The 12,011-nt window shown below is 41.1% G+C and overlaps 1 protein-coding gene across 1 annotated transcript in view; it reads right to left on the reverse strand.

Moving 5' to 3' along the window:
- Positions 1–2,058: 2,058 nt before the first annotated feature.
- LOC104498681 (ATP-binding cassette sub-family C member 9-like) overlaps positions 2,059–12,011 on the reverse strand; it is a gene marked incomplete at its 5' end in the record, with an annotated part of 11,129 nt that continues 1,176 nt past the window's right edge. The window contains 8 exons of the mRNA XM_010142091.1: positions 2,059–2,592; positions 4,725–4,787; positions 5,143–5,276; positions 5,990–6,093; positions 6,330–6,438; positions 7,797–7,875; positions 8,428–8,558; positions 9,518–9,638. Of these exons, the coding sequence (XP_010140393.1) occupies positions 2,455–2,592; positions 4,725–4,787; positions 5,143–5,276; positions 5,990–6,093; positions 6,330–6,438; positions 7,797–7,875; positions 8,428–8,558; positions 9,518–9,638 (879 nt within the window). The remainder of the gene's footprint in view (positions 2,593–4,724; positions 4,788–5,142; positions 5,277–5,989; positions 6,094–6,329; positions 6,439–7,796; positions 7,876–8,427; positions 8,559–9,517; positions 9,639–12,011) is intronic.

A 12,011-nucleotide genomic window follows, 5' to 3' on the forward strand; every position in this document is an offset into this window, starting at 1 on the left:
TGATGTTTCCTTTACCATGTAGCAGTCACAGCCTAAGGAAACCGCTCCTAAAGGTGGCACATCTAAGACCTTACATGAAATTAAAATAAATTTGTTTCAAAGACTTCCTTCTTTCTATTACAAAACAGCTGTGCGACTGTTTGGAACACTCCCTCCATTACAGGAAAACACCAAAGAAGCAAAAGTTCAGCCTAAGCCCGTGGTGAGTCTCTAACATCATGTGCACAGTGGCTATAACACAGGAGACCTGGTATGTCTATAGCAGTTGGTTTATGTTTGCCGTCTCTCTTGGGATTTCTGTATGTGGAATAGGATTAATTGCTTCGGGAATCAAATTGTGCTTTTAGACCTGCTAGACAGCTGTGGGATACACTATAACGATCATCATGTGGTTGACATGGGGCCAATATTCCTGCATACCTCCATCAAAATTAATGAAGCACGCTGGTAGGTTTTTCACATCCTGTAATATATTTTCTATATGTGTTTAAAACCCACAAAGTTCTATAGCTCTGGAGGGATGGATGGGCAAAGAAGGTGCTTCTTACACCTTTAATGGATCTGGGACAAATGTGAGAGGAAAGAGGTACTAAATACTGGCCCCTCTTAAGTACTACAAGATACCTGACACCCAGCCCCACAGCAGCCATTTAATGTAGTGGGAACTGGGATCTCACTGAACTAGCTGGCACCACTTGAAATCAATCAGGATTGCATCGTCATCAAAGACATGCAGATGGATAAAGATGTTTGTACTTCATCTCCATACTGACTGGGTCTGACAGCAATTAATCCAATTAGCTTTTCACTGAAGACAATAAAATTAAACCAAGAATGATTTTAGCCTTTTGACTCTGAAATCTGTGTAACAACAGGCACTTCCACTGTAAACATCTGCGTTATTTTTTTTTTATTTTCTTTGTATGACGAAGGTCAACACAGGGAATTAATCCAGAAAAGAGCAAAAACTTTTCACAGCAGTAGACAGAGAAATCACAAAAGTACTTCCCCTCATAAAACGTTCAAGACTGAGTTTTTTGTTTAGTTGTTGCCACACAGCTTGTGTTTCCAATAGTTAAGATGGAAAAAAAAAAAGTTACGAACCACTGTATCACTTTTATACCACCAGACTAAATGTAACCCTAATTTTAAGTCCTACAACTTCTCCAAAATTCATAGCATTTTTTTTTGGCCTAGTACTGTGCCTTATGCTCTTTTATTTACACTCAAAATAGGCTTAAGTGCACCTCATATTCTTCCAAAATCTTAAAACAATAGATAAATAAGAATCACACTGAATAATACTAGTGTAGCGGATGTCTCAAGCTGTGCCTTTGGCAGTATGTCTTCTGGAGGTTTACTGTCCATTATGCAGTTTGTCGTGGTTCAGAATCTAGCCATATGCATTAGCCAAGTGCAGGTGATGTTTTCAAAGCTGTATGATGTAAATATGTATCTAAATTCACCTAAATTCTTGAAGATATAGTAATAATTTGAAAATCATACCTTCTTGCGCTAGACCTGATTTAGACATATGCCAGAAATGTGTGAAGGAAAGGTTGTCCCAGGATAAAAAATAATGTGAAGGACTAAAGACAAACAAAACAATTGGCGGTTGGCCAGTTACATGCCATTTTAACTAGAATACTTTAGTGGACATGTTAAAAATACCAAGTTTATAAATTCGGATTAATTTTAATGCAAAGTCATAAGATACTGTACAAAATTCCTCTACAAGCCTATCAAAGCATACATAATTACAGGATGATTTGCATCTTTGATAGAAGAAAGTCCGCAAAACAAATATGGATTTAGAAACTGCCTGTAGGATCATTGCACTGAAACATAGTATTCTGCCAACTATAGTGTGCTAACTAAAGTGAAGGATGGGAAGAACTTCCTTATTTCTGATAAGATTCCTTCCCCCATTCAATCTTCCTCCACTGCAACTTGAAGAGCAAAGTTTATGCCTTCGGAATGCAGCAGATTGCCCCAAGTGTTACGGGTTTGGATTTTTTTTTTTTTTTTTCATTTTTCCCTCTGGGGACAGAATGCTTCTGGGTATCTCTTGTTTCCTTGACTAACTGCACGATTTGATTGCTGGTTCCAGCAAAACATATGCAGTTTATAAGAGCAGTGCATTCTTTTGCTCTCTATAAAAGAAAATAAAGTCACTAAAAAGTCTAAGGAAAATGCCACATTCCCAGGAAATAAAAACATCTGCCTCTGTGCGTGCGTGTGCATGTGCGTGTGTGAAGTTTAATAGCTTTTGAATGAAGTGACATTTTTATTGCTTTGAGGCACACATGTATGCCTAGGTTTTATTATTTTAGAAGATGGAAGGATGAAGAAAGAAGCTCTAAAAAAAAAAGATAAAGTGATGGTACATTGAATAGAAAATATTTTCAATTCATTTGTTTAAAAATAAACTATTACAACGCATCGTGCAATTCTTCACATGTCAGCACGGACAAATGAAGCAAAAATGCCGTCTTCTTGAGAAAGTAGGTTCTCAGGCGTATCATATTCTAAAATATTCCCTCGCTTCATGACGATGACCAGGTCTGCAGTTAGGATGGTGTGAACCCGATGCTGCCATGAAGAGAAGCATACAGAGGTTTCCGTTATGATAATTCTCACCGCAGTTCATTAACGGACCTGACGCAAGGCATGCCGAGCTGGTGAAAGGCTGCCCTCGTTTTACCGCGGTATTTGGAGTAGGCCCTCGCACTGTATATTCACTCTGCAGAGATCTTCAACTGCTTTACAGCCTCTGCCACCAAGGCTGAAAACATTTCCTGCACTTCACTTCTGGTCCTCTAACTGTGAGTATGGACAGCACAGATGATGGAATAAATCCTGCGGTATCACTAGATGCATCTTTCCCTTTAGGAAATACGGGTGAGAAACATGCTGGGCATGCCTGCACTGTCAGGGGTGGCATGGAGTCCTGCTCCGCTCCTCGGGCTCTGTGCCCCGACTGCTCTGCATCTATCCTGGGGCACACTAGGGCTGTCTCCTTCCGTAAATGAATTAGCTCCCTCTGAGATTAAATTTGAGCATGCCACAGGCAATAGTTTAGCCCGTAGGCAACAGGAATGAAACAAGACTGAATTTGATTTCAATACAGCCGGTCAGGTATAGACAGGACAAACTCTGGAAGTGTGATGTTTCACTATATAGACTGAAGGACAGGGATTATTTTATGGGGTGGATTTCTTTGACGTGATAGATGCATGTCTAAGTTTTAGTTAAATATGATTAGCACCAATAGTAATGAAATTAAAATACAGGAACCACACAATATACACCTTCTTGCACTGTCATCTCAGAAGCTGTGCAGTAGAAAGGAAGCAGAGTGAAAGGAAACTAAAGGATAAAAGTAACTACCAAAGAGCCAGAAGCCTCGTGAGTCTACTTGTTAGTCTTCACCAAAGTGGTGAACAGGCCGTCCTCTTTGAGGAGTAAGTTTGAGGCAGTGTCACATTCAGCTAGAAAGCCCTCGGAAAGGACTAGGACAATATTGGCATCCAAGATGTGAGATACACGATGCTGGAAAAAAGAAAAGAAAAACAGGTGGGTGAAAGAAGGATCAGCCATGAATGAAGAGGAAGGAAATGAAGCCAGCTTTGTGAAGAAAGCTAATTCACGTGTGCTGTTTTGCTTGAGACACCAACACTGGAAATGCAAAGCAAAAGAAAAGTGAGATTCCAGTCAGAAGGACAATTCTGAAAATTCAGACGGCATGTAACTGAAGGAGAATGTGCTTACCACCAGCACCTTCAGCCTTTACACATCCAAGAACCTCAGAGCTCATTGTAAATGACCTAGGTTAAGTGGTTTGCCTGACACAAGCTAGTTACAGACAGACTAGAAACCAGAGTCCGGGAAGCATAACTCTAATCTCTACCCGCAGGACTGCGCTCCAGACAAAGCAAATGAAACAGCTGCTTAAAGATATTTATCTTGTGGATAAAACATCTGTTTGTTGAGTAAGCCTGCTGTCGCAAGGTGGAACTATTCTTAACGGTATCCACCATGTATGTGTGCGTGTGTATGTATGTTCATGCATGTGCATATGTGCACAGAGATACGGAACTTTGGGGCACTAGAAATGGAAGAAAAACAGGAAAAAATATCATAAACCCTTACTCGAATAGCTATGCATTATTTGAGAGATTCCCATTGATACTGATTTTTAAAACCTTTATCATAAAACCAACTTTTTATTCCTAAAGACAGAAAAGATAGTCCAGCTTAAGAAACCACATCAAAAAATATTTTGAAATCTCATCTTCTTTTATAAATACGTTCCATGATTGTGGACACTACACGTGTATGGACTTCAGAGGCAAAATTCAAATCTAGATTTTGACTCAACGTTGAATAATGGTTTAACCCATGGGTTTGGTTTCACTTTGTTTGGTGAGAATGACTTCAAATTTTCTTGGAGACAGTGTTGATGCTGAAGTTCCCTGTAAAGTCCTTCTTCAGATCTAAGTGGTTTCGTTTGGCCCACTCGATAGCAAGAGAGCATTTAATGCAAATTTCAGGTATATAGTATGTGTCTTGACTTGTTCTAGTGTCTGGGAATATTCTGACCTTGTGCTTTAGTTTTATTTTGTGATGTTTTTAGTTTTATCTTGTGATGCCTAACTAGTGAAAGGCAAGATGAACTGCCCGAGGAATGAGAAGCGGGAGCGTTTGCTGTCATCAATACTTACCGCTATTGTTACAACTGTGCGGTCTGCAAAGGCAGTCATCACAACCTTCTGCAAAATGTTTTCCTATCAAAGCAAAAGGCTCACTTCAGTTACTTCATCGTTCTACATTTTAATTCATGTGACTTCAAGCACATAAGAGAGAGGAACATATTCCATACTATTTCTGATCTGCACACCAAGTTTTCAGTAATGAAAACTCACTCCTGTGAAAGCAGGGATTTTCTAAAACATTTCACTTTGTCTTTTTTCCCCTCACCATAGGCATCAACCCCAAAACACATCAACAGCTGAAACCAAACACAAGGGAAAAGCAAAAAAGCTGTCAGTTTTTTCTGCTAAAGAGATCTCATGGATGCCACGTAGGTAAGATGCCTTCTCTCCCCGTAGCTCATTGATGGTGCTAATTTACTATACTCACTGTGGCCATGTCAATGGATGCTGTGGCTTCATCCATGATGAGAATGCTACTCTTGCGGACAAAGGCTCGGGCCAGACAGAAGAGCTGCCTTTGCCCTACACTGAAGTTCTCTCCTCCTTCTGTGACCATTGCATCTGTAATAAAATCAGTTACTTTGAATGTCTCATCACTGAAGTGCTGTACATTCATACAGTCAGGATCCAGCGATTTTGAGTGGGCACCGTGAAAGCTCTGCTTGTGCGCTATTGCAGGGTCAAGCGAAATCCCTGTAAAAGCCAGTAAGCACAGTCTCGACTGAACGTTGGAATGGTGTGATACCAAGAAAAGCGAGCACAGCTTCTTGGGAAAGAAGCAATATATTGTTAAGCAAATAGTTTGCATAAATAGCAAATCCAGTAGGCTGCAGGGTAGTATCTTAGCAATATGAAATATACTTAATATGGAAGGAAATACGCGAGTTTTCTTCCTGACCCAGATCTGAAATGATAACGAAAATGCTCTGTCAGTGCTTTAGACGAGAGCTAAAGCTCTGCTGACAGAGCTAGATTCTGCTGAAGCAGCAGAGGTAAAACTGTTCTTTTTTAAGTCTTTTGTGGACTAGTCATCCTTCTATGATGCTGAGGTGCTGCAGGATTTTTCTGCAATGAGTGGAAAAACAGGCTACTCTTCAGTTTTTTAGCAAGAATATTCTCTCTAACATGGAAATAAAATATTCATTAGGTGCCTGTCAACTCCTACATGACAGTTCAGAGTGTAAGATCCCATGCATCTGTTTATATGTGTGCATGCTCATGCATGAATAATTTTATTATTGGCCTATATGCCCAGGGACTTGGTTCAGACATACCAAGGCCTCCTGGCAACGATTTGACCATGTTCTTCAACTGAGCAATCTCCAGAGCTTCCCAGAGTCTATCATCGGTGCACTTGCATTCTGGATCCAAATTAAAGCTGCAAAGAAAACCATGACAGGAGTCTCGTTACTGTAGTTACAGTTCATTTGGGTCTTCTGCAAAGGGACATTTTGGCATTGTGTACGACACTTGAATTCTCTTGGACAGACTGTGTAGCTAGATTGGACTGAGCTAGAAAGGTTTCCTCCCTTTTGCATCCCTTCCTGTTCCATAGTGCCAATCCCAAACATACCATGCAATGCTACTTGTTACTTCCTCATGGCAAACACCTACCGGATGGAGCCACTGAACAATATTGGATCCTGGAGAATAATGGACAGTCGGGAGCGGAGAGTATGAAGAGGCAATTTGCTGATGTCTATTCCATCAATCACTATCCTCCCTGTTTAAAACAACATGCAGAAGACATGTGAAGGAACTGCACAAAGCATGTGATCTGCAGGTAGCAGACCCAAAGATAAAAAAGCTTGCTTGGGCTGGACTCCACAGGATGAGGCAACGTGCCTCTGCGATCTCTCAGCTCTGTCATATAAACAAGGGAAAGGTGGATGTACGTAGTAACTCAAGCCAGAGGGAACCGAGCTTATTAGTGACATTTATGCCTTGCTCTCTTTCTTTTTTTAACCCCCACCCTCCCTTAAAGGAGCACCAGAAGGATAATTTATTACAGGGCAATCAGCTTTACAGCCAAACAGAGCAAGAACGAGAGCAGCTCCTGTAATCAGCCATGTCCTGTGCTTTTCTCTGTTCCCCTTGACTTTAACAGTTGCAGAAGTTATTTAATTTGAGATTGTGCAGAATTTCTTTTGCATAATATATGTACATATCTGCAATCCATATATCATTAGAAAAAACTATCCCTTGAAGTCTAGAAGGAGTGGGATAGTGTTAACTTTTTAATTAGAGGCAGAAAAAAGAAACAGCAAAGAGGATGTCCTACTTCAAGGCATTTTAATACGGTTCATGCTGGTTCCTACAGCTCTGTTTCGTTTGAATATTTGGTTGTGAATTAGCTACATCCTGTTCTGCTAGCATAGTGGAACACATCCTACTGGGGCTTCCCTAGCAAATGTTCCAAGCACAGTGGCGGAACGAGAAACAAGGAAACCTCTGAAACAAAAAGATTGCTTTCCAGTAGGTTTCCATATTCCCACAACAGTACCCATATATATGCATCATAAATGCCAGGGTGCATATTGCTGCAGAGCAGTTCTTGCCAAGTAGCTGGGAGAGTGAAATGCTGCAGGAGTGAAAACAGCAAAATGTTTCCAAAACCTTTAGTCAGCTTCTGCTGTAGTTGTGGGAAACCACAGTAAAATAAAAAATAAATATCAAGGGAATGCACTTGTTGAGTTCTAGTTTCCATTCTGCTAATATTTTGACAGCTATCATAAATGAATGCAGTTATTCTTTAGGGAGGAATTTAGAGGCTCCAGAGACTTGCATATTTTTTCCTCCTATCTCAAAACCGGCATATCGTTTTGTCAGACCATACACAAGCAAAAAATAAATTAAAAAAATTAGAAGTATAATCTGCGTGTAACGTTTCTTGGAAGAACCAAGCGCTACTCACAATAGGACACCTTGTACTTTGAAGGATCAGGCATAGTAAGCCCCATTCTAATCAAGCACCCTCTGAGCCAGAGAGTCAGGATGTAAACTATGAAAAAGTCTCCTTGCTTCTTCTGAAGAAACAGGACAACAAGAAATAAGTGACAACATACTCCAGTGAAAACTAACCATCAAATATGTCCACCATTCTGAAGAATGCCAAAGACAGGGATGACTTGCCACTGCCAGTACGACCACAGATCCCAACCTGCAAAAGAAAGCAAGATCTTAGTTACGTGTAGAGGGAAGCTGTAAATCAGTCCTTTTGGGAAAGGTGGACTAGACTGCACTATTAGTGAGTAGAAAGGCCCTTCCCAATGGCTGGTGGCAGATGCCAGGGAAAAAAAAAACCCAAAAACCACAGCGTGGAAAGCACACTTCTTCTCAGCATCACGAGGACTTGTCCCAGGAACATTTTTGAAACTTTAGCATTTTCACCTAGGCTCTAATAAAACTATATGCTGAAATGCGAGGTATTCTTGCATTTTCGCTCAGTTCCAGCCCAGTGTTCATCTAATCTCATCTGGCTACCTAGGCTCACTCTGTGTGAGGAAGGTGGACTTGGAAAGAAGTGGGACTCTCAGAAGGAAAACTGAATGTCGTCAGTGTAAACTTCTTGACCCATGCCCAGGGATCTCAGAGAGGACCATTAATGTATACAGCTGTCACTGCAAGTTGTTGTTATTCTTGCTTTTCTGCCACACTGTAAAGAAGGATCTGCCCCAGAAAGAGGACGATAGGCAATTGCTTGACACGGTACCTTTTGTCCTGGTTTGATATACGCCTTAACGTGTTTAAGAACAGGCTTCAGGTTGTTTTCATATCGAACACACAGATTTTCAATTTTGATTTCCCCCTCCTGGGGCCAGTCTTTGGGGACTTGAGAAGGGTCTGAAATAGTTACAGAAACAAAAAAAATATGTTATCAGAGGGTCACCCTTTATGACACTGCCTCTGTCTCCTGCCTGGGCACCTTCCTGAAGCTACTTAAGAAATGGAGTCCCAGTTCCCCGCCAAGGGGGAGCTGAGAACTGCCTGGCAGGCAGATTAGCATTTAGTTCCCAAATCTCGACGTATAAGAAGAGAGGGCAGATGCTAAAGTGACTCTTGCCAATGAAATGGGGAGAGCAGAGAAGAATGCAGTGTCAGCGCAGCGTTAACCTGCTCTTTCGTCAGTAAGCGGCACAGGAAGGGCAGTGCAAGGAAGAATGCTCTTACTGCCATACCACACGGGCTGTTGACATTAATCACAGCTCATATTTCATCCTGATGTGCAAATCCGCAGGCAGGTTTCATCTCCAGACTAAGGGCTTGGCTTCCCAGGGAAGCTTGCTGACCTGTGAGCCTTTCTGGTTTTGCACTTCAAGCACTTCTAAAACACCAATCAAAAACAACTTGAAACATGTGGAGTACCACCACCAACGTGCAGTTCAGGGATGAGCTGCTGAGGTCTGATTGCCAATATGACCCTGTCTTGTAGCCCCCATTTGCTGCAAAACTCTGAGATTTTTGAAGCATGTGACTGATGGTGCATTTCTAATTTGTAGCCATGTTTTTGTTTTTTGAATAGCTACATGGATGGTTTTTTATCCCATCTGTAACTGTGCCCTGGTGCTTTCTGATTGTACTACAGGGCCATGCTCTGTCTCTCTTCATTTGGTAGGATTTTTTTGATGTTGATTAGCATGGGTGACACATCTGATAGCTGCTTTTGTCTGTCCTTATCACTGAGATCAGTGGGAGTTCCTGCATGTCAATGAGAACAGATTTTGGTGCACACATTTTGCATGACTAAGTCTACCTGCTTTCACATTACCACATTAAAACCTAAAAATATTAGAGTACGATACCCAAGCAGCCATCATAGTTCTCTGACTCCATGTTCAGGAAGCTGTGTACTTTTTTTACTGCACCCATCTGCACCTCCAGATCAGCCAGATTCCTCACCACCCAGTTCAAATAGTTGGTTATCTGCATCAAAAAATGGAAAACAAGGAAAAAAAGGGTTTAGCCTTTTGTCTGTTCTCCTACCTCTTTGTTAATAAAGGTTGGATAAATTTATAAAAGTCTTCGGTCTGCCTCAGCACAGTGGGTCTCTCAGTGATGTTACAACAGTTCCAGACAGCGCAACAGCATCCAATACGTAATAGGCCAGTTGTACTCCAACACAAACAATCCTGGCGTAGTAATTTAGTGCTTGGTATTCTCGTCCTTGTTTTTTGAAAAAGAACTCTGGAAAGGTTGTACCTACAGTCTGAAGATGTGACTGATGAAGGGAATCTCTTGTTCTCAGCATCTAGTAATCAGTTCTGAAAGGGATCTTCTTTAAGCACACAAACACAGAAAAACCATCAAACTTGGAAGCGCTGTTTGGAAATGTTACGTTTTCTAATCCTCCAAAGACTGCAACTAAGGATTACAAAAGTTCACTATTTGCAAATACATTGAAAAGATTTGATGGGCATTTAATTTCTGTTTTCTGGCTGTGCATATTTAGATAATTCATTTCCCTCTGGAAAATATGAGGTGTTTTAGCATAGAAATATATACATAAAAGTATATTATCAGCTCAGTGATATTTTCTTCTTGTTTTTTTCCCTCCCCATTTGTAGTGAAAAGGATTTGAACAATAGTAAAGGTATTACTTGCACCAGATAATAGTTGATAATTAGTTATCTAACAATACCCAGTAGATTAGACAAACTGATCTCTAGTCAGGACTGACCATTTAAGGCTGAACATTGTAATTTCCTAAACTTTTCTTAAATGTTCCTAAGTCTGTAATTAGATGCTCATGTGAAAAGAAAAACTGATCTTATTAGTAACAGTTGATTGCCAAGCACCTTTGAAAATCGAAATACTTTACATACCTGAATAAAGGCTTAGAAAGTTAACACGGTGAGAACATTCTATACACAAACATATTAGGAGAGGTTTTGCCATTTATTTGTGGGAGATTGCTAAAGCAAGAACTTTATTATGAATAAATCATCCAGCTCTACTTCTTTTCCACTAACCTAATACTGATGCAATAGGCATACAGTAAATAATGTTCACTGAGATTCAGCAATAACATTTGTTGTAAATTTAGAGGATGTCGTTGCTTTCTTTATCCGTAAGATAGAGTTACTTGAGGGGGTATAATTTTCTTTATTTTTCAGAAAATTGTTCACTCGGTGTCCAGCTTTGAGTTGGGATGTAATGGAAATGGGTACGTTTGCAGATAAGCTAAACACCCTGCAGAACTCTTGCTTACGAAGCGGCAGGCTGCAATCATAGATCTGGCAGATTCGATAACAGAGCTTGGCATCCAAAAGGCTCTACCCATAATTTCAACCTTCACCACAGTTGAGCAAGGGAGTTGGCAGTATTTATGCAAGGGGAGAGAATAAGCTTATGGATGTCTACTGTAAACACAATGTTGGGACAAAATTTGCTCTCATCCAGGTCCAAACATCAGCCCTCTCTTAGCTCCAAAGAGAAATGATAGAAAAGCCTGCGTCAGGGACACAAGTAATGATCCAACTTGCACTGAAGATTTCATCAGTGTTATTGTGGGGGCCAAGAGAGTCAGGGAATCACTTGGTGACTACAGCATTTTTTCCTCTGCTATGCTGGGCTTCAGCACACGCCTAATTTACACTAATGATCTGTTTGCAAACACAGACCAAATACAAAGAAGCCAAAAGATGATGCAGACATCCTGGCGCTTCCAGATCTCTGCTAATGAAGCAGGATTACCAGGAATGTTTTCAGAGTGAAGTGGAAGCTCTGGGACTGATTTTCAGTTGCTGGCAGATTCTCACACTGCTGCAACAGTGGCATGAAGGGAATCTAAGGTCGCCCTAAGGCAGCTGCCGAGAACTTTGCTGTAACCATGGCTTCACCAGCATTTATGTGAAAAGTCAGATGGGTGTTAGACCCCAACAGTGGCATGAAGGGAATCTAAGGTTGCCCTAAGGCAGCTGCCGAGAACTTTGTTGTAACCATGGCTTCACCAGCGTTTATGTGAAAAGTCAGATGGGTGTTAGACCCATACCCATACCTCTCCTTCACACCAGTGCTGTAAACAGCCAGATTTTTGTCATGCCAGCCATGATTTCAAAAATTCTTCCTGTCACTATTCTCACCCTGCTTTTGTCCCCGCTGTTGTGGTTAATTCAGTGATATTTCTACTCCCTGTGGTGAGAGGTCACCAGCATTGAGGCCATGTTGCTGAAAACACAGCTGCACTGGGCAGGGCACGTCTCCAGGATGGCAGATCACCACCTCCCTAAGATTGTGTTCTACGGTGAACTCGCCACCGGCTGCCGCAAGCGAAGAGCCCAACAGAGGAGATATAAG

The sequence above is a fragment of the Buceros rhinoceros genome, unplaced genomic scaffold (assembly GCF_000710305.1).
Source record: "Buceros rhinoceros silvestris isolate BGI_N320 unplaced genomic scaffold, ASM71030v1 scaffold26108, whole genome shotgun sequence".
Lineage (NCBI taxonomy): Eukaryota > Metazoa > Chordata > Aves > Bucerotiformes > Bucerotidae > Buceros > Buceros rhinoceros.